General features: G+C 61.3%; 1 protein-coding gene across 1 annotated transcript; it reads right to left on the bottom strand.

Annotated features, from left to right (window-relative positions):
- Positions 1-4103: 4103 nt before the first annotated feature.
- Positions 4104-8481, bottom strand: MRGBP (MRG domain binding protein). Its single transcript, XM_059407368.1, has 5 exons — positions 8300-8481; positions 7613-7734; positions 5655-5736; positions 5256-5330; positions 4104-4830 (listed from the first exon to the last, which is right to left on the bottom strand). Exons 1-5 carry the CDS (start codon positions 8445-8447, stop codon positions 4649-4651), a joined length of 609 nt encoding a protein of 202 aa, XP_059263351.1. The 5' UTR covers positions 8448-8481; the 3' UTR covers positions 4104-4648.
- Positions 8482-21957: the final 13476 nt, after the last annotated feature.

The following is a 21957-nucleotide window of genomic DNA, read 5'->3' as shown; positions in this document are numbered from 1 at the left end:
GAGGGAGGAAGCGCGGGGGCGGGCCGGGGCCGGGGGGCGGGCCGGGGCCGAGGGGCGGGCCGGGGCCGGGGGGCGGGCCGGGGCGGGGCCGCCGCCGCCGCCGCCGCCTGCCGGAAGGAGATCCCGGCGCCCGAGAGCATCCTTGGCCGCGGACGTCGGTCCGGAGGACGCCCGCCCCCTTCCCCGCTGAGATTCCTCCCGGGGCAGGTCCCCAGCCCCGCGGCCATGTCTCCGGGGAGGATGCTCTCCACCCGGGGTCTCCCCGCAGGATTCCCCACAATATCCCTTCCCCCTGGGAGGATGCCCCCCACCAAGGATTTCTCCCCGAGGTTGTCCGTAGAGAATGTCTTCCCTCGGGAGAATCCCTCCCGGAATATGCCCCCTCCCCGCAGTATTCCCGCCTGGACACCTCCCCCGAGAGAATTTCCCCCAAAGTCCTCTGTGAGAACACCCCCAGTCTAGAGGACTCCACTAGATGCAGGGGATGTCCCTTGCGGATGCTCATTCCAGAGAATAAGTCCCCAGAATGCCCCCCAGGACAGTATTCCCCCGGAAGATTGTGCCCCTGGAGGATGCCCACGGGCTGGGAGGCCCCTGTCTCCAGAATATCCCATTTTGCAGGGGTGTCCTCCTATAGGAAGTCCCCCCAGAGGGACGTCTCTCCTGGAGGAAGTCTACCCACCTCCTTGGAGAATGTCCCTCCATAAGGATGAACCCCAGGAAGATCCCCCTGGAAGTCCTCCCCAGAAGAGGCCCCAGGACACTCCCTGCACGGGAGGCGGGGGCTGCGGTCTCATCAGAGGCTCCTCTGGAAGGTGGTTTGCTTCCGTGATCCCCCAGACTGTAGGCAGAACTCATTCTTGTGGGAACAGGATGGAGAGCCCCATGTTCCTCCAAGAGTCCACAACTGGGCAGTTTGCCTCTTCAAGGCCGGAGTGTCTTTCCAGTGGGCTGAGAGTCCTAGTACGTGCCGTCCTTGTGGGCCTGAACTCTGTCCCCTTAGTCTTGTCACATTCTCTCAGTGAAAAGAAAGCACAGGGGCTGCCTGCACTTAGAGGGAGGCACGCACAAAGTGCCAAACACCAGGCCTTAGAGATGACTGGGGGTCACCCTAAGGCCCCAGTTCAACACCCCCTCAGGGGCCTCTCTAAGGGCTGGGGGACGGCTGCTGCTGGAGGCCCTCTGCATACACCTGCACATTCCGGACGCAGCTGAGAATCGCCTTCAGCTGCAACCTTCCCAGATGCTGCGGGTCCCTTCATCTCCGCCTTGATGTCTGCTGGTGGTCACAGGACAGTGGGTGACCCAGCCCTCAAAATGAAGGTGGAGACAGCCTCCGCAGAAAACATCTGTCTTCTGTAACTAGCTACTCCACCACTTCATTATTTCAAAAAGCTCAGCTAACAGTGGATGGCTTTTAGATGGATCTGGCCTTGAGGATGACTTCTGGGGTCAAGTCCGGCCAGCCGCCAGGGACGCTCACCTCTCCCAGCCCTGCAAGCCTGTTAGCAGGCCCCAGGCTGCCTGTGCAGCCAGAGACAGCCAAGAGCTCACCAGAACCTTCCAATCTTGGCTGTGGGCACAGCGAAAGGCCTTTCTTGGTGCAGGTCCGGACTCCTTGCTGGCTTGTTGATCTTTCTTAATTCGCTGGGTACATTCTCACTGGGCGGGAACTGTCTTCACGCTACCTTACTTTCTAAAAGGATGACAGAGACGCCCTGAAGGTGTGGATGTCTGAGTCCATCTGTCTTTCTTTCTCTTTCTCTCTCTTTTTAAAGATTTTATCTATTTGTCAGAGCGAGAGAGAACACAAGCAGTGGGAGAGGCAGAGGTAGAGGGAGAAGCAGGCTCCCCACTGAGCAGGGAACCTGATGTGGGGCTCGAACCCAGGACACTGGGATCATAACCTGAGCTAAAGACAGATGCTTAAATGACTGAGCCAGCAAGCCACCCCCTTCTCTCTTTTTAGCTTTATTTATTTTAGAGCGAGAGAGCGAGCGAGCGCAGTAGTGGGTGGGTGGGGGTGATGAGAGGCAGAGGGAGAGAGAAACCAGGCGGACTCCACGCTGAGCAGGAGGCCCTATTGCCTCGGACCCAGGATCGCCACCTGAGCCAAAACCAAGAATCCAATGCTTAACTGATTGAGCCACCTGTGCGCCCCCATCTGGGCACATCTGCAGACCAGGGCAGGGTTCTGGGGTAGCAGGCAGCCATCGCACATCTGGCGAGGCCAGCTCCTGGCCTCTTTCAGAAATGTCCCACTTCTGTGAGGGCAACACCCCCACGTCACAGACAGGGTCCCTAGGCCGGGAGAGGTTCAGTGCCCCAGATGCCTGCCAGTCTGACCGGAACTGGCTGCCGGGCAGGAAAACTGGGATGGAGAGAGCTGGGCAGGGCCTCAGGCACCTGTGAGGGCCACGCCAGGGATGCTTGGGCTGGCCTCAACCCTGCCGAGGACGGCAGCCCCCACAGGCACAAGGGAATGGGGACTGGGCCCCCCCAAAATGCCTGAGCCAGGGGGTGGTGAGGACACCTGCTCTTTTGCCATGATGGGCTCAGTATGCCCCTCGATCCTCCTCTCTTAGGCATGCAGCAGACGTTAACTCACCAAACGAGGCACTAGGCTTTTCCAGCAAGTTTGAAGGGCCAAGAAGATACGGTTTCAGAAGGGGGTTTGCCGGCAAGCCTGGGGAAGAGCCCCCATCTTTGCTGGCGCCACTTGCGACAGCAGAGCTGTTTGCCCGATTTCCCTGAAGTTCTCTCCAGGGATTGCGCTTCTGGCAGGTGTTACAATTCCCACCACAGGACCTGGCCCAGAGCAGGCCTTGTGGGAGGTTGCAGGGCACTGAGCTTGCTAGGACGCAGACCTCTGCTCACCCTTCCCCCTTGGACACACGTGGGGCACGTTCCTGCTCTGTGGCAAGCACAGGGACAGTCCTGTCTGGGCATCTGGGGGTGAGGCGGGGTCTGCTGTGCTGGGACAGTAGCAGGTCTCACGGGACTGCCTCTCAGACCTCAGGAGAAACGCCAGTGGCAGGCCCTCATGGGGAAGTGGCAGTCTGGGGCTCCATCCTGGGCACTGATCGGCTCCTGCTCAGGGAGATCACGCACAGGAGGCCCGCCCAAGCTCCACAGTAGGAGATCAACCCGCGCCAAGCCTCTGCTCCTGGTTCCAGTGCAGCATGGACAGCTGGGCTGGGCACTGGGGTGCTCAGGTTCAGGAGCCCAGACACAGCTGGTCTTTCTGCGCACGGTGGACTGGGCCCTGCTGGGGAGAAGGGGCGCCAGCAAGATGTTCAAGGCCACACGTGTGATGGCGGGCTGGGTACAGGCCAGCCTCCGACCACACTGGGCCACTCGCTGAGTGTGAGGTTCCTGCCCTCACCTGGTGGACTGCTCTGTGGGCCGGGCGCCTGCTCCGAGTTGCTGGTGGAGGCTCTGGGTGGATGGGAACGCAGCTTCCGGGTACCTTGTCCAGACAAAGAGCCTGGGACCAGGACGGCGGGCGTCCTCTTCTCACTCTGCCAGGACGGCTGGACCCTCCTCCATGGAGAACAGATTCAGCCCAGAGTCCCACGTGGCCTGCCAATGAAGCCCCAGACTTCCCCGCTCCGCCCGAAGTCAGCTCTGCCTTGTTTGCCGTCCTCGCATTTTGTATTTGAAGGACCCGCCACACTAACAAAGTTTCCACTCTGGCCTTGTTTCTAGTTGGTGAACACATTGTATCAAGTGAACACTAGGAGGTCTGAGACTAGGCAGCATTGTGAATCTTGGGGAAACAAAGGCTTCCTACTGTTAGAAAAGGGGACTTATTCTGGCGCCCAAATCACGAGACCGCCGCTGTTCTTTTGTGCTTTAATGGTCGGCGCTCAAACGAAAGCACCTCGGCGGCCCGGCCGCAGCACCGCCCTCCACACACTCATCAGGCCTAGTCCCAAGGTCCCGGAGATACAAAAATAGCCCGTACAAACTCTGCTCCCGGCATATAACACCGAGTGGAGTGTCTCAGTACTCACTACCGAGCACAAAGCATCTGAGGAAAAATACAACACAGGTTTAACTTCTGCAGTATTTTTTTTCATATAAAACACTAGTAAAATAGGTTTCTTAAAAATTAAATAGTGAAATACCACCAAATTATATACATCGTTACAGTACAAGTGAGCGAGGCGAAGTCTCCAGTCCTCAGTTTCTTGGGTGCAGGCGCTGGGGGGCAGGGCGGCCTGAGTCTCCTTCTCCCCAGGGAGCAGCCCGGTTAGGAAGAGCGGCTGACAGACGGACACACGGACGGAGGAGGAGCGCTGCAGCACCCAGCAAGACCAGTGCTCCCCACAGGCTGAGCAGGCACCCCGCTCCTCACCCCAGCTGTCCTGCTCCTGCCCCGCGCTCTGCCCCGTGGAGCCTAGACCACAGCCCGGCCAGGGGCCAACACAGCTGGGGCTCACCCGCTGGTGCGGGGGGAGACAGGCCCAGACCTCGGCTCTCCACAACCACAACAGAGCCAGCTCTGGTCTCTCAGGGCCCCCCAGAGCCCCAGGTGGTCACAGTGGGCCCCGCGGGAGCCCCACGTGCCTGAGGGCAGGCAGCGGGCTGGGGGTGTCTGGCCAGTGACACAGTGCCCCGGCCCCCTGCCGTGGCTGAGCCACGACTACGTTCGGCGCCGCTTGGCAGCGCTGGGGCTGGAGGGGTTGCTGTTCGCCGTTAGGACTTTGTCGGTGACCCGGCTGCGCTTCCGCTTGTCTGCCCCTTCCTTGGACCCCAAGTCCGAAGGGTTCTTGTCTTTGCTGGACTTTTCTGTTGCTTTCCCCAAGCTTCCTGAAGACGAAAAACCTGGGAGACAAAATCATTTGGCTGAAAACAGAATATCCAGAGTTTTATTTCATCTTCTTACCAAATTCTAGAAACCTGCACCTACACAAGGCACTCTGGGCTGGGGCTGCCATGGGGCCTGCGGAGAGCTGGGTCCCTGAGGATGCGCCGCCTCGCAGCCCTGGGCCGCAGGACCCTGCCCGCCTGCCCACCGACCCTGCCTCGTGGAGCTCGGCCTGTGCCCGCTGCCTGGCAGCTGGCGCGGGACCCGAGGTCTCCGGGGCCTGCTCGTAGTGTGGGCTGCCCACGCCGCCACCCGAGGCTCCCACCCAAGTGGACGGAGGAGCGGACAGGACAACTCTGGCCACAAGCAGACTGGACACCCAGGCTGGGGATGGGGGTGCTGCTCGTGGGGGCTAGGGGAGGGCCTGGGGTGCCCCACTCACCATCGTCAGCCCCGTTGTGGGGGTCCACATCTTCCTTCATTTCCTCCTTCATTTCTTCTTCGATGACCACTTTTCCTGTGGGGCGACAGCTGACGTTTACCAGAACGGCGGGAGACGTGGCCCTGCCCAATGTTGCCGACGGCTCAGGCCGGGGACGGCTGTGTGTGTGGTTCTCAGCTGCCGCCAGGCCGCTTTCAAAGAGAGCCGACTGTTCTAGAACGAGCTCCTCCACTCCCCGAGGCTCCCCGGACCGCCCCTACCCAGTCCACCTGGGCCAAGAATCACCACGCCAGCGACCCTCCCCAACTCCCTGAGGCTCGTGACCTTCACCCTGACATCACCACCCTCGCCGCATCCTGCCTCCTAATCCCTGCCAGACCCCACCAGGCGGAGCCTCACCTTCTCGGACTTCATGAATGATTTCTTCAGGAAGGACAAAATTCCTCTCTGGGTTTGGGAATGGAAGAATCTCCGATTCGTGCTGATGGCAAAAACGGCGATTTTGTTATAGGAACAAAGAAAAAACCACGATTTTAGCAAGTCACCAAAAACGTGGAAGAGCCAGCTTCGCGGCACCTGACAGACGCGGAGTCACAGGGGCTTGGGAGGGGGGCGGGAGCGGCTGAATGACATTCTGTTCTGACGTTCTGCTCGCCTTCTGCGGGGAGCTGGGCTTTCCTAACACACCCGCAGAAGGCAAAGCTACAGCGCCAGCTGCCAGCCAGCAGGGGGCACTCCTGCCCCCCCAGGGCAGGACGCAGCGGCCATCAGAGGGCAGCGACCGTGCTGAGGAAAGGCCAGAGGCCGGGGCGCCTCTGGTCTGTCTTCGGAGCAGGAGCCCACAGGCACGGACGGTGCGCAAGGGGCAAGCCTCTGCCTGAGAAACCAGGCGAAGTCAAGAGTCATAAGGGACACAGCGCTTAATGGAGTTCCACTTGCTCTACAGGACCCAGGGGCCCCCCAAGCCAAAAGAGACAGAGACCCTGGAGACACAGGACCCCCAGCTGACGCCAAAGGGGAGTGGGCAGGGAGGACTAGGACTGCGGACGAGCAGACCCGCTCCCCTGCGCAGGCTGCGACCGTACTGCAGCCGGCTGCTAGCCCGCACCCATGGCCATCGGCATCTGCTGGGGCTTCAGCAGCCCCACGGCTCCCGGGCCTGTGGGTCCCCCTGCAGCAGGGGTCACGGACCTATACGGCCAAGGTCCTGCCTGACCCCACCAGCAGCCCCAGGGAAGCCCAGGGGTCTGAGCAGGGGACAGCCTGGGTGTCTTCCCTAATCCTGAACAAGGGACAGGCAGGAAGAAGCTGAGGAGAACAGGAGAAGGGCTGTCTGTCCGGGACCGAAATCCCCGAGTGCTGCCCTGCGGCTCGCCAAGGTCGTGCGGACCTGGGCTGGGTGTCCATGTCTGTCTCCCGGGCTGCAGCAGGGGCCCCCCGCCAGGACAGGAGCCCCCAGCAGTGGCTTCTGGCCCCCACTGGCCTAGAATCAGGGCCCGGGAAGTCTGGGGACCAGGTGACCCCATGACGGGATGGGTGTGGAGGCAAGGCCCCCCCGGGAGCAGCTCCCTCAGCTGACAGCTGGGCCTTGCGGCCTCGCTCCCAGGACGCCTCCTGCAGGCTGAGCATTCAGTCCCCATGGCACAGCTGCCATCTTTGTCCCCTCTCTACGATGACAAGGAGATGCAAATGACCTGCCCACAGCCCCCAGGGAGCAAGGGCAACACTGGGTCTGGACAAAGAAGGCCTCGGCTGGGAGGGCTGGTGCGGCTGGAGTCACCAGGAGGCAGAGCCTTACCTCCCCCTGTGCAAACTCCTACCCCTGTGCGTGCCTGTAACTCCCAGCCCCGCACCACTCTCCAGGGGCTCTGGCCTCCTCTCCGCTCCTTGACCATCATCTCCCGCTGCCACAGGGCCTGGACCGCTGCCGCTCCTGGGCTGGGAACATCCCTGTTCCTTTGAGCCTTCCCAGTCGCCGGGTGAAGATGCCTGCCTTCCCATGAAACCGCCGCGGGGGCCTTTGAGGAGGGGACCCTTCCTGCCTGGTTCTCACAGAAGCCACAGATTCAGCTGACTCAAACTCAGATCCCATCACCTTCCTGCCTAGAGCACTGTGGGGCCTCCTGCCTACTCCCACGGGCCTCAGCAACCTGGTCATCTCCCTGCAAAGACGGTCACCGGTCACCCCACGTGAAAGAGGTTCTGCTTCGGAAGCCAGCCACCGTGACCAGGGCGGGGGTTTTTAGTGAAACCACTGGAGCTCCCCGGTTTAATTCCTGCTGTCCCCTGGGATGTGCACAGGACAGAGGGACCCCAGAGGAGGAGCTGTGTCTGGGCTTGGGTGGGATCTGGCTCACCAGCGCCTGCATGTCATACATGGTGCTCAGATGGTCCCAGATGACCTTGGATGGGACCTGCCGACCAATGTTCTGGCTGAACTTGTCCCGAATACAGATCATGTGGAAGTGTCGGTTCACACCTGTGGGAAAAAGGAGTAAGCCTGTGAGGGGGCTTGGCTAGCACATAAGAGGGGAGAAGAGACGTGGGAGGCAGCGGTCAGCAGCAAAACGGTAAAGACAGGGGCAGGAGAGGGGGCGTAGCAGCTGCAGACAGAGTTCAGGAGGGGACAGGGTTGGAAGAGCACAGGCAGGGGTGGGGGGTGACGGGGTGGGGGCGGAATACTGGGGGTGGAGGGAGGCAGAAGGGGAAGACAGCGGGTAAGAAAGGGTGGACGCGCGCAGGAGGGGACAGGAGTACAGAGAGCGGGGGTACAGCAGGGGCGCAGGGTCGGCAGAGGTGGGGCTAGGCTAAGGGGACGGCGGGAGGTACAGCAGGGGCGCAGGGTCTGAGAAGTGGGGGCGCTAGGCGACGGGGCGGACAGAGGGAGGGTGCCGGAGGGGTGCCGGAGGGGTCGCCGGACGCAGAGGGAGGAGGCGGTGCAGGTGGGTGGGCGGGCGTGAGCGGCCCCGCCCCGCGCCCCCCGGCCGTTGCCCGGTCTGCCCCGCCCCCACGCGGGTCCGCGGCCTCCGCGGCGCTCCGCTCACCGACGGGCTTGTGGCCCAGCATGGCGTGGAAGAGGCACACCTCCACCTCGGGGCTCCACACCACCGTCTCCTCGGCTGGGCTGGTGGCCGCCTCCCCCGGCCCCTTGTCCCCCGGCGCGCCGCCGCCGCCCACCTCGGCCTCCCCCATGGCCCGGCCGCCCAGCGACGAGCCCCCAGCGGGAGCGGGCGCGGCCACGGCCTCCGCGCAGGCGCACTTGCCGGGCGAGCGCGCGCTCGGCGGGTTTGCTCTCGGGCTCGTGCGCGGCGCCAGCGCAGGCGCAGCTGAGGGGCGGCCCCCGCGGCGCCCCCTGGCGGCCGGGCCCCGCGGCGCCGCGCGGTGGGCGCGGGCGGACTGCGGAAGCGCTCTGGCGGGGAGGTGGTGACGCCGGCGGCGCGGGGCCCGGGGCGGCCCCTCCGAGCCGTGCGCTCCAGGGGCGGGACGGCAGCCGGACTTCGCCGACTGAGGCGCTCAGGGGGAAGAGCAGGCAACTGACCACGCCCGCCGGCCTGGGCTCCCTGCGGCCTCCGCTGCCCCGGCCGGACCTCGGCGCAGCGCGCCGCACGAGTCCGCGGCGGGGGGCGGGGCCTCCTCCGGGGCGGGGCCAAGGCGGGCGGCCGGAGGAAGTCCCGCGAGGAATCGAGGCATTACCCAATCAGGGCCGCCGGCTCCGCCCCGTCCCGCCCCAGCCACGCCCACCGGTCTTGGGGCCCCGGGGCGGGCGCCCGCGTGCGTCGCGGCCCGCCCGGGCGCGGGCTCTGGTCCGGGCGGGGTGCGGAGCGTCTCTAGGCCTTCGCCTCCTCCTGCGTGCGGTGGAGCGCGTGACGGCGCGTTCCCGGGGTCCTGCCGAAGGTCGGGCGCCCCGCCCCCTGGCCGCTCGGGTGCTCGCTCAGGCTTCCCCCGCTGCCGAGCGCTGCCCCCGGCCGGTGCGGGCTCGGGTCAGCCCCGCTCGCTCGGACGGACCGGGAATCAGAGCGGGCTCAGCGGGCTGGGGCCCGAGTCCTCGCTGCCAAGGGGGCTGCTGGCGACTCGCGCCCCCCGCGTGACACCGGCGAGATGTGGCTCTCCTGTCCCGGGGTCCGGAGAGCGCCCAGGGGTGGTGACCTTGGACCTGAGAACTGAGGCCTGGGACGCAGGCTGAGGGGCGGAAAGAGAGGCCTGTGTGGTCCTGGTGCCAGAAGGCGGCTTGCAGGGGGAGCCCAGCTAGGGGTCCGGTGGGCTTCAGAGCAGGCCAGGCCCAGCTCCTGGGAGGGAACTGGGTCATGGGTGGTGGCTTCTGGAGGCTTCAGTTCCTCGCTTGGTGTTTGACCATCAGACTGTCTTGAGGTTTCTCACCCTGACCCCCATGCAGAAGGATCCCACCTGGTGCCTCATGGGCCCACACCCCGCCAGTGCTCCGCAGTACCCACACTGCCTATTTGTCATCCAAACCATCCGTGACTGCTTGTTTGGCATCTGCCGTCCCCACCAGCTTGTCTCTCAGATCCAGGGGCCAGGGCTGATCTGGCCCACAGCAGGAGGACCGAGACCACTTGTTCACGGACCCAGTAACCAACTGACCAACTCTCTCTCTTGATCCCTGAAGCTGAATGATCCCCCGTCCCCCCACTGCGACCTGTGTCGTCCACATCTTCCAAAGATGCAGTAAGCCTCCCAAGCGTCCTCACCCCAGCAGCGGGGGCTTGGACCCCATGTGGAAGCACCCAGGCCCTGGAAAGAGATCTCTCCCGTGACCAACAAGCACACAAGCCGTCTGGTCTGTTCATCAGTCTTAGAGGAGTCTGGGTGCTGTACATTATTCCCAAGACATGCTCTGGGTGCTGCCCAAGTGGAGGTTCTTGCCTGGGAAGCTGATGTCACCTCTGGAAGGTAGTGACCGTTGCTTATCAAAGGGCACTTGACCTTCACTCCTAAGGGGACATCTGGTTCTTGGTTGTGAGAGCTGGGTTCCCAGGAAGGAGAATTTGGAAGGCTTTGGTCAGACATGCTCTTGTGTGTCCACCTTCCTTTGGGCACTCTGTCCTCGCCTCTGAGTCTCTGGGGTGGAAACGGAATCCTACCCCAGCTTGGCTGGCACTGCTCTGTGGACCACTCCTCTGTGGCAGAGAGAGGAGCTCACCGCCGGACGCCAGAGGAGTATGCTGATGCAGAAAGCACGGCCTTCAGAGTTGGGAGGCCCGCCGTGGTGGTTCACGTCCACTTGCTCAAACCTGGGCCTCCTCGGACCTTGTCCTGACATCTGGACGTCCAGGGCAACAGCATTATCCCCGATCCTGGGCTGAGGGGCCTCAGAAGTGGGAGGTGCCCAAGGCACCCAGGGCTGCCAGCGAGGGTGACAGGAATGTCCCATCCGGTGCTAGCTGTGACTTGCAGCCCACACATCTCGCCGCTAGGGGACGTCTCCCACCCACTGTTTGACTCGGACGGGCACTCTCCACTCAGACGCCTGCAGTGGGGCACCAAGTGAAGGCTTTTCCTGTTCCCTGGGAAAGAAAGTCCAATTCTTCACACGGGGCATATGAGGAATCGCCGGATCACCGGGACGACCCGGTTTGTCCTGCCCACCAGGCACGGCTATGCCACGTCACCTGCGGTGCCAGGCCTGGCCCAGGGGCAGCGGGGAGCCGTGCAGACACCAGGCTCCCGGCTGGTCACTGCAGATGGGTTAGGTGGCGTGTTGCCTTCTTTGAGGGGTTGCCAAATTTAACACATAAAAATAAAGGATGACGCTCAGTTAAATTTGAATTTCAGATAAAAAATGAGTAATTTTGCAGTACTGGTATGGCTCAAATGCTGTGTGAGATATGCTGATATCCAAAATTATTCTTTGTCTATTTAAAGTACAAATCTAACTGGGTGTTCTGTGTCGTATCTGCTGATCCTACTCCTTTTGCCTTAATTACGGTCTGGTCAGCAGCTTGCTTTGTCTTGCAATAGAGAGACTGCCAGGCTTGAAGTGTCCCCTCTGCCTGTCACTGAAGTGAGCCACGTGAATGAGGGAAGGGGAGGTCCTGTCCCTGCTGGCGCTCATGAGGGCTTGAAGGGGGAGTGAGCGACTCAGGCTGTGTGCGATGAAAAGCCCTGCTGGCGTGGAGTGGGGTGCGTGTGTGCACTTCCCACCCCTGGGCTCTGGGACAGACCACACCGAGGGGGGCTAAGTTCTGGCAGCCCGGGTTTTTGCGAAGGCAGCCCCTCGCCAGCAGCTTGCATGGCACGGGACAGGTCAGAAATGCAGATATTCCCACACATGCATGCGCATGCCCGCGGCTCTGCTGAGTCAGGGTCTGGGGGGCCAGCGCTCTGGGGGAAGCAACCCTCCAGGGGCTTCATGGGAGGCACACAGAGGGGGCTCCACCCAGCAGCCTCTCTAGCAGGCTTCAAGTGGCCTTGAGGCAGGGGCGGGGGTGGGGGTAGGGGGCGGGCGAGGCTGAGCTGCCCGGGATCATCATCTTTTCCATTTCCAGTTTCCTGGAGAAAAGGAGCCTCCTGTCTGCTGCCTGTCAGGGGACACGTGGCCTCCCAAGCCCTTGGTCATCAGAGCCAGCCCTGCATACAGCTGTGGGTGCAGTGGCCTCACCTCTGACCGGAGGGCCCAGCCGTCAGCGAGGACCTGGTTATTTTTTGCTGGTGGCTATTACTCTCCCTTCCGCGGATGGGGAAACTGAGGCACACGACTGTCGGGCAAGTGCTCTCCTACGCCAGCTGGGGAGCCAGGCTTGGACCGTGGAGGGCCAACCCTGTACCGTCTCACCATCTCTGAGAATGGGGTTCCCCAGGGGACTGCACTCCTTTCATCCCCCCGAGGGGACTGACGACCTGCCCCTGCTCCTTCTTGTCCCACGGTCCCAGAGCCTGTGGGCCAGTTTGTGGGATCGCGCTTATCCAGGACAGTGTGGACGCTGAGGGCCGTGGAGAGTGGGGGCGGGGATGCACGGAAGGGAGCCCCGGCACAGACCGGGTTGTCTTCTCAGCTTCTGGGCTGGACAGGGCCCAGCCGCGGGGCACAGGAGCAGACCATTGATTTGGAGCTATGGATGTCGGCTTTGAAAACCTCCTGCCCCCCAGATGATTCAGAGCCAACTCCAGCCCTACTCCTGCCCATGGAGCTCTTACCCCTCTATTTGTTTAACATGAAGGTCTTTGCTGGCCATCTGATGCCAAGTGTCCTGCAGCATTTCTGACGGTTGCCCCCGCTTCCTTGGATCTCTAGGAGCCCTGGGACGACCCTGAGGGCTGGGATGTGACCACAGTAAAATGCCCTGGCACCGTGCCTGGGCTGTTGGTCATTTCAGCTTCACGTCCATTTCAAGGGTACTGAAATGCTCAAGGGTACAGTTTATTGCTCACAGACAGAATCCTTCCCCATTCATTCACCTTCCCAAGGCCAGCTCTGCTTCCCTGTGTACATACGACAGAAGGAAATGCTTCGTGGGGTCAGCGCGGAGAATGACTAATGGTCTCTTTGTACCAGCGAACAATTCTGTTTCATAGGCAAGAAAAGTCACCCTGGGAGCACACCCCCACGTCCCGCGCTTCCCCCGCCCCGCGCCAGGCTCTGAGGTCTCCAGGCTTTGGTGCAGCTTCTGTCCCCTGTGAGGCGTATTGGCCAGGTGGGAGGGCGGTCAGCTGGAGCCGTGGCTGGGACGGACCACGGGGGGACGTGAACCTAGCCGCACTGGGGCAGAAGGGCCCACCTGCTGGGCCTGTCTCAGACTCCAGAGATCAGGAGAAAAAGAGTGAGCTTTCGGAGGGAAACAGTGGCACGGCCGCGAGACAACTCAGAGCTGGGATGAAGGCCGGCTCAGGCGAGCAGAGGTCCCAAGGACGACCATGCTGGGCTCAGACCCCCGCCAGCCTGTGTCCTAGTCTGGTGTGAAGACACAGTGCCTCGGGCCCAGGGCCACAGCTCACCAGACGCCCAAGCCTGGCAGCGAAGGGAATGTGGGGGCTGGTGCAGCTGGAGTCCGGTTCTATGGTTCAGTGGAAGGGGACAGAGTTTCCTCCCCCAGGGCCCAAACCCAGCACTTCACGCCTCATCATAACATTGAGTACTGACAACCAGCGTGGCCGGTTACACCCCACCTTACAGAACGAGCCGGAGGGCCTGAGCTTGTCAGGGAGCAGAGGGCATGCGTCCCGTGGGGCACAGGGTGGGCACCGGGCGGGCGGAGGTCACAGCCCCCACGCTGACCTGTGTCGAGTCACGCAGGTGTCCCCAGAATTTGAGGAGCCCTGTCGCGGCCGGAAGAGTGTGGGGAGACGCGGCCCAGGCAGGGCGTCCTTCAGAGTGACAAGCCCTGAGGGACCAGGAGGGAAAGCCGCCACCGATGGAAACTTCCCGCCCAACTGCCGTTCAGCGTGATACATGCGGATGCCCCGTCTCAAGCTCCACCTGTGGCTGGAGCCCCAGGGTCATGGTGCTGCCTCTGCCCAGGCTGTGTCCTCCCCAGGCGCAGAGCAGGGGTGGAGGTTCCCTCCCATGCCTTTTAGAGGCCTCTGATCTCATCATGGGGCTCTGTCCCCACGATCTAACCACCTCCCAGAGACCCCGAGAGCGAAGACCATCACTCTGGGCATTAGGTTATCAACAGAGGGGCTTCGCGGGGACACAGGCACCCAGAAGGGTTAGGAGGAAGCCTGAGACAGCGTCCCTGGGGCGGGGGGCATGGGCCTGGCCTGCGCCAATGGGAGAAGGGGGCGTGCGGTCAGGATGGAGCCTGGTGCGCGGCCTGAAGACCGTCACCGCACTGCCCCACCGTCTGACCTTCCCCACCCACTCAGCTTTTACTGTTACTAAAAAAATGAAAATACACAAAGAAAATAATCTCAAATGATCCAGAAAAAGGGTTCCCAGAGACAGGGATTGGAAGGCAAATCGGGGGAGCCCGGAGCCTGCGGCCGCCTGGGGCCTTGCACAAGCCAAGCAACTGCTTAGCTTCAAATTAGTTTGAAATAAAACTTTAAAGAAATATGTAAGGTTTGGGAAGGAAAACAGACACATGAAGGAGACCTACCCCCATGGCAGCTTTTTACAAACAGCTTTTGTGTAATTGCACACGTGATTCCCCAAGACGGAGGCGGCGATCAGGGCATGTGGGCACGTGTGCGTGCACACTCTTCCTTAGCAACCGGGGGTCTCTGCTAGGACTGCACAGAGTCAGAGGTGGGGTGTGGAGGCCCTGTGGGGAGTCATGCGGTCTGGGTCCCTGGGGACTTATGCAGAGCAAGGTTCCAGCTCTGGTCGGAGGAAACACACGCACAGATGGCAAGCTGCCCCCTTGGTTTTAGACACGAAGGGAAGCACCCCCTTGCTCTGTTGTGGGGGCAGCCGAGGGCCCCCCCATGGCTTCTGGCTGGAGCAACAATGATCATGTGAGTTTGGGGCTCTGGTCCCCCCTAGGGCCACCGCAGTCCTGGCAACAACTGTGGTCTGTCCCGGACGGAGTATTTGCAGAGAGCTGCCCCAAATGGCTGTGCCTCGTCCTCCCGGTCGGGTGTGACGGCGGGGACTCTGGTCCACCCCTGGGCACTCAGCTCCTACCGGCATCTGGTGCACATTGCTGGGGTAACTCCTGCCGGGATGCGCCTGGGGGTCAGTGGGGGTGACGACTCAGGAGGGCCCTGGAGGGAAGATGTCAGCCGAAAGTCCTCTCCATGGCAGTCGCTGGTCTGACAGTGCGCAGGGTGCGCACGGGGCTCTTGTCTTGTTGCGCCTGGAGGGCGCCTCTCTCACGCCCCTTCTTGGAGACGCATGGGGTAGCATCAGCAGAAGGGACCCTGGCCAGCTTAGGGGATGGAGAATGACCGAGTGCCCTGGGCTTGCAGAGCTGACGGGAAACAGGGGGTGACCAGGGGCCCTGAGTCCCCGCTCTCAGACTTGGTTCCTCTGGTCTGGTGCTCCTGCTGGTTAGCTCCTAGCGGGGTGGGTAGTATCGGGAAGAAGGCCTTTTTTTTTTTTTTTCTTCTTCTTCTCTCTCTCTCTCTCTCTCTTTTTAAGATTTTATTTATTTATTTGACACAGAGAGACACAGCGAGAGAGGGAACACAAGCAGAGGGAGTAGGAGAGGGAGAATCAGGCTTCCCGTTGAGCAGGGAGCCCGATGCAGGACTTGATCCCAGGACCCCGGGATCATGACCCGAGCCAAGGGCAGATGTCCCGGGAAGAAGGCCTTTTCTTTCTTCCTTTCTATCTTTCTTTCTTTTTTAAGGATTTTATTTATTTGATAGAGACACAGTGAGAGAGGGAACATAAGCAGTGGGTGTGGGAGACGAAGAAGCAAGCTTCGGAGCCTGATGCAGGGTCCAATCCCAGGACCCTGGGATCATGACCTGAGCCAAAGGCAGACGCTTAACAACTGAGTCCCCCAGGTGCCCCAAGAAGGCCTATTCTCTCTCTCTCTTTTTTTTTTAAGAGTTTATTTATTTAACACAGAGAGAGAGAGATGACAAGTAGGCAGAGAGGCAGGCAGAGAGAGAGGAGGAAGCAGGCTCCCTGCTGAGCAGAGACCCCCCCCCAATGCGGGGCTCGATCCCAGGACTCTGGGATCATGACCTGAGCCGAAAGCAGAGGCTTTAGCCCACTGAGCCACCCAGGCGCCTAAGAAGGCCCATTCTTAAGGAACGTTGAGGTGTTGGGAGAGAGACTGGGGGCCCCACCGCATGCAGGTGACTCCAGGTCATGTGAGAACGTGTGTGCCTGCTGCCTCCGTTGGGTTTGAAGGGCAGGGGCAGGCCCTACAATCCTTGTGTGGAGCCGGCCTCTCGGGCTCAGAGCCCTCCCACCGGGCTCCCTGCCCTGGAGCCCTGTGCACTGGGTCCCCGGACCCTGTGCTCGGTCCCCACACAGGGCACCCGCCCAGGCGGGTGCCCCTGACTGGCTCATCTCTGAGGCGGGTGAGGTCCCAGTGGGCAGCTCATGCTCATGCTGGGTTAAGCTGGAAGTGCCGGCCCTTTCCGAGACGAACTCAAGCCTTGGGATGATGCAAGTAGGGCTCAGAGCCAAGCACCCCTTCCGGGGCAGATGGTGGGAGCCAAAGCTGGGAGCTGGGCTCCAGGCTGGGTGGAGCTGAGCAGCGGCTGATTAAGCCCAAAGCCAGGGATGTCATTCGGGGCCTGGGCTGCCTCAGCCTGGAAAGCTGCCCTCAGCGCCCCGGGGTCATTCCAGAGCTCCCAGCGGTCGGGCATGGCCCCTGAGCCACACGCCAGCCTGCTCGCTGGGGCGCTACGGGGACGGCGTGGTTTGTGCTCCCGGCCAGGGAGCTGAGCACATGCGGTTTTCTGGCAGTCCAAGCTGGAGAGCCGTGCTGCTGTTGCTGATGCCTCTGGCTTGGGTAAAGCTCTTGGGTTTTATGTAGGGAGGCTTGGCGGGTGGAGAGGAAATTGTGTGCTTCCTCTGGGACTCCCTGCCGGCCTCTCCCTGGGGCCACCACGGTCTAAGCGTAGCAGGTGACGGTTCTGCTGCTGGCTCTGGGCCAGAACTTGATTGTCCACAACCCCCGAAGGAGCCTCTTGCTGGTCCCTCGGAGTACCCTGGGTCGTCTGGGCCTGTGTCCGGGTCAGGGGGAGGATTCGGGGAAGAAGCCCTCTCCTGGCAGCTGCCCTCGCAGCTTCAGAGGCGCTGCTCACAGGCCCCCCGGTCCCTGAGATCCCCCGTGTGGGACACAGAGCCCCTCCCTCCTCCCTGGCAGGGAGTGATTATAAGCACAAGACTTTGCCGTATCACACTGCCCCATGAAGTGGGCACCAGACCATCCTCAGACCGAGGCCCCGGGCTTTGGTGGGCGGGGGGTAGGATTCTCTGATTTTCTAGGTCAGGAGCTTCCCCAGAGGAAGTGGGGAGGAGGCTGCCCAGAGCCCGGGGTGGGCTACTTGCTTCCTCACCTGGTCCTGGACTGGGTGCTGGGGGCTGCTGCCAACCTGGGCACCGCACACCCTCTCCTTCCTCCTTGCCCTCCCCCGCCTCCGCTGTCAGTGGTGAGGAATTCACGCTCGTCTTGTCCCTGCTCGAGTCATGGCCCAGAGGTGCATAGTCCCCCGACCCCGACACTGGGATGGCCAGAGGTGGGAGGTCCCTCAATGTGAAGCCCCTAACCAAGGGAGGAACCATCTAGAAGCATCAGGCAGATAGAGTGGTGGGAAGGGCCTGGATCTCCAGCCTCTGGGCTGGGCCTATTTAGGGCTCCCTAGTGTGGGAGTCTGGGGCTTGGCCCATGGCTGATTTTCCACCCTCGTGTTCTATGGGAGTATCCCTGTCACACCCCGACTTGAGGCTGCTAGCGGACAGTTCTAATGGTGATGTGTGCGCTCAAGCACCGTGTCCCTGAAGTCCATCTCCGTGGGCACAGCTGCTCAGTCCATCTCCGTGGCGTAGCTGCCGGACTCAGCACAATCCTAATTTCCAAATGGAAATTTCCGCGGCAAAGTTCGGCAGAGACTGCCCTTGTTATTAGCTGCTGTTTTGGCTCTACAGGGAAGAAGCTTCCTCATGTTGGCTCTCTGCTGACAGGACAATCCATGCAAAGAACAGTGGGTTCTTCCTGTAGTGCCCTGTACAGCTCCTTCACCGTCCGTCCGTCTGTCCGTCCGTCCGTCCCTCAAACACTTAAGGGGTGCCCCCTCTCTCTATGTGCCAGGCACTGAGCAGTGAACACGCCTCACGCTGGAGAGAAGAGAGACCGGTGATAAGAGAACGTAACACGCTGGTAGTGAAGAAAAGCGTCAGAAGGCTGAGGCGGGTGTCCCCAGCAGCAGGGGGAGGCCCCATTGTCCCGAGGCCTCGGGGCGCTCCCGTGGAGCTCCGCTTCGTACCGTCGTCCGGCGTATCTGACAGCTGTGTCTCCCCCTCAGCACTGCACTGTCCAGGCCAACCCAGTTTGCCCGCAGCTTTGCAGCATCGTGGTCAATGACACAAATATTTTTCTGTCTGTGTCATTTTTCCCCAATATCCTGATTCTTGGCCATGGAGAATTCTGTTTCCCATAAAAACGGACCCTTGATTTCCCCTGAAGCCTTCTCTTTTCTCCACCTGATTGTGAGGTTGGGAACGATTGCCTCTGTGATGTCTGGGGCTCCACTTGTGTCAAATCAGCTTGGCAGCCTTCACGTGGCAAGTCCAGGAAACTCCGACCAAGGCCGGGAAGGCATCCAGCTTCCTAGTGTGGTGGACACAGGCCAAGCCAAGATGTTGGACCAAACTGTTTCCTTTGCAATTTTGACACAACCGGCTCAATTCCAGGACCCACAGACCCGGCATATCTGCCACAGGGGTCTCCCTCCATGTTGTTGAGAAATGACCTGGAGCATTTTTCTGCAAAGTAAATCCTTTCTCCTAGACCTGAGTAAGAAATGGACCCAGCACCTTCAGCCAATCCATACACAATCTTTCTTTGTTGTTTTTGTTTTTTGTTTTTTTAGATTATTTATTTATTTATCTGACAGACAGAGATCCCAAATAGGCAGAGAGGCAGGCAGAGAGAGAGGAGGAAGCAGGCTCCCCGCTGAGCAGAGAGCCCGATGCGGGGCTCGATCCCGGGACCCTGGGATCACGACCTGAGCCGAAGGCAGAGGCTTTAACCCACAGAGCCACCCAGGCACCCCCACAATCTTTCCAGTGGCCCCAGCGCTGAGCCTGTGTCGCAGCTGGACCCTGGGGGCGTAAAAGGCCCTTCTGGGAAAGCCAGAGGCTTAGCCCTGGTAGCTGACAGCCACATTTTGAAGCATCAGAGGGAAGGGGCTGGCAAGGCATGGGCCCAGCTGGGGGTTCAGCCAGCTTCGAGTGTCCTGCTCCCTTGTCTGCCTTCTGCCTTCCCTGTCACTCACCAGTGACCGTGCTATCCTGGCCCGTCTTGCCCTACAGCCATCTTCCTCAAGAACAGTGCTCAGAATGCCACAGAGAGTAGGGCCTTGCTGGTTTGGGAGCTCAGACCGGCCCATGCCTTGAAGACAGAGACCATGCCCCGTGTGGCCTGTGGCCCCCAGCTCAGGTCTTGTATGTCGCCTGCTTAGCACAAGGCAGGTGAGGGCTGCAGAGCTCCCAAAATTGGAGGGCGCCTGTAGGGAGAGGACATGCTCAGGATTTGGGTCCCCGTGACTGTAGGACTGAGTCCCTGGTCCCCTCTGGCCACAGTCGGAGGAGGTCCTCAGTCACTCTGGCTTGGGCCTCTGTCTCCATCTCCAAAGGCAGCAAAAGCAGCGGGGTCTTTCTCACCTTGGGGTCTCTCAGACTTCCCATCCTCACTCTGGAGATGCCCAAGCAGGTTCTCTGCATTGAAGGGTTCACATGACTGGGGCCCGCCTGGAAATCCGGGATATTCTCTCTCCCTTACTGGTGACGACCTTAACCCCATCTGCAGAGAGCCTGCGCGCTGCCAGCAACAAGACTCACTCTTACCGGCCCCGGGGACCGAGGAGTGGATGTCCTGCCTCCCGCGGGTCACGGGCAGCCTGTGCCGGAGCCAGGGGTGTCTGTGCCTGACCTGGGAGAGTGCAAAGCTGCAGTCAGATGCGGGGGCGTACCTGTTTGCCCACGTTCTGGAGGCTTCTCCCTTTGGGAGGGCAGAAACAGCCTCGCGGGCTGCCTCTGGGAGCCCTTCAAGGGCAGCGGGGGAAGGGTGCTTCCAAGCACCGGCTTCGGCCCTCTTTGTGCCGTAAGTCCCAGGGTGGACTCACATGCAGACTTGCAGGTTGGGGAGCTGTCTTGGGCTCCCTGGCAAGTAATTAACGGAAAGTCATTTAAAGTCACCTACAGGCACTTGCCTTTGAAGAACCGTGAGCTCAGCCTGGGGCTTGCAGACTGCCGGCTGCTGTCATGGTTCCTGCGCTCACCTGCTGCGCTCTTCTGGACGGACGGACGGACGGTGACTGTGCGTTCTGCGTGTTCTGGGGCTGAGGGAGGTGGTGCGGGGTTTCCCTTTATTTTTAGGGGCATCAACACCTTGGGGTAACACATACCACTCTCTCGGTGGCATGTGGGCTCCTTGCGGAAAAGATGCCGTGTCCACGGGTGTGTGAGAAAGTCAAGGCTTCACAATCAATCAGCTTCAAGCTGGAGCGCGGCCGCGTCGGCTGGGCCCCCAGCGTCGGACGGACCCATGGCCTGTGGGGGAAACAGAGCTAAACACGAAGTCTGCTAGCCGGATCGGCCTCCCCACGGAGGCGGAAGAGAAAGGACACGGTTTGGTGACTGAATGAGCACTAACGCAGAATGCAGGGGACCGGGCAGTGTGTCTCACAGACCTCCTGCCAGGAGGGGCCGCAGACAGAGGAATATGGCACATTTTCGAGCACCGAGAACACACAACCCGTCGCACGTGCGTTCTCCAGCACGTTTGGCTTGCTGTCAAGGAGGGGCTTCGCAGCTCTGTGCGTCCCACACGGTTCATCCTAAACCACCTGACATTGTGTGCTCACCGCGTCAGCGAGCTGACTTCCTCGGAGGAGGGACAAGCTCTCGCTCGCATCTTTACAGCAGGAGGGAGCTGTGGGGGGTCTGGCCCTTGCCTCCTTCGGGCTGGGGAGGGACGCCACCTTCCTCGAGGGTCCGTTTCAGAGACGTGGCTCCAGGCCCTCGAGAAACACAGTCCTGGGTTGTAAGCTGGCGAGACGTGTTTAGCTTTTAAAAAGATTTCCGTACCTCTCAAAGGAATGCGCACGCCTTTGAGAAAGGATTCAGTTCCTAGTTTTCTAAAGGAGAGGCTGGAAGGGAGGGGCTGGGAGGGTCCTTCCCTCGCAGCAGCAGCAGCAGCAGCAGCAGTCTGGGGGGGAGGCGGGGCTCGTGGTCCCCTGGAGTGGGGCTGGTCCGGGGCCCTGGGGTGCTGAGGGCACAGGGGACCCTGGGTCCAGGCCCCAGCCGCCATGGCTCTCAGCCTGGCGATCACCCCAGAGCCCCAGGGCCCCCAGGACACGGCTGTGTTGATGTTCCTTCTCTGGGGACACGGCAGGAGGTTGGTAAGCACAGACGTCACGCTGGGGAAATGCGGCCTTTGGTCACCGTCCCCATGGTCGGGGAGCCAGATCACAGGGCTAAAACCTGGCACGTGCTTCTGGGGAAGTGGGGCGTGCGGGGGGCGCAGACAGAGGCTGCCCCCGAGGGGCAGCGGCCGGCCATGGAGCTGCGGAGGGCGAGAGGCAGGTTCGGGAGCGAGGGAGCAGCGGCACGGGGCATCCGAGGCACGGCTGGGGCCTCCCAGGACTCAGGCCTCACCGTGGCCACTGTGAGGCCGTCCCGTCGCAGACCTCACCTCGTCATGCAAGAATCCACGTCTCCCCCTCTTCTTGGTGCCCCGACCGGGTGAGACCTGGTTGGGGTCGGGGCAGGGGAAGGGGGGCTCAGGACACAGGATGGAAAGAGACCCCTAAAATTCATTTCCTGCCCGCTCCCGGCAAGGCTGGATTCCTGGAGCAGCTGGGGACGGGGTGACCGACTGCTTGGGACTCCCTCTCAGCAGCCACCTCCCCTACTTTTTTTTTTTTTTTTAAAGATTTTATTTATTTATTTGACAGACAGAGATCACAAGTAGGCAGAGAGGCAGGCGGAGAGAGAGGAGGAAGCAGGCTCCCCGCTGAGCAGAGAGCCCGATGCGGGGCTCGATCCCAGGACCCCGGGATCATGACCTGAGCCGAAGGCAGAGGCTTTAACCCACTGAGCCCCCCCAGGCGCCCC

Source organism: Mustela nigripes, chromosome 7 (genome assembly GCF_022355385.1).
Source record: "Mustela nigripes isolate SB6536 chromosome 7, MUSNIG.SB6536, whole genome shotgun sequence".
NCBI lineage: Eukaryota > Metazoa > Chordata > Mammalia > Carnivora > Mustelidae > Mustela > Mustela nigripes.
Note: the sequence above shows the minus strand (reverse complement) of the source record. Positions and strands in the feature narration are given on the sequence as shown.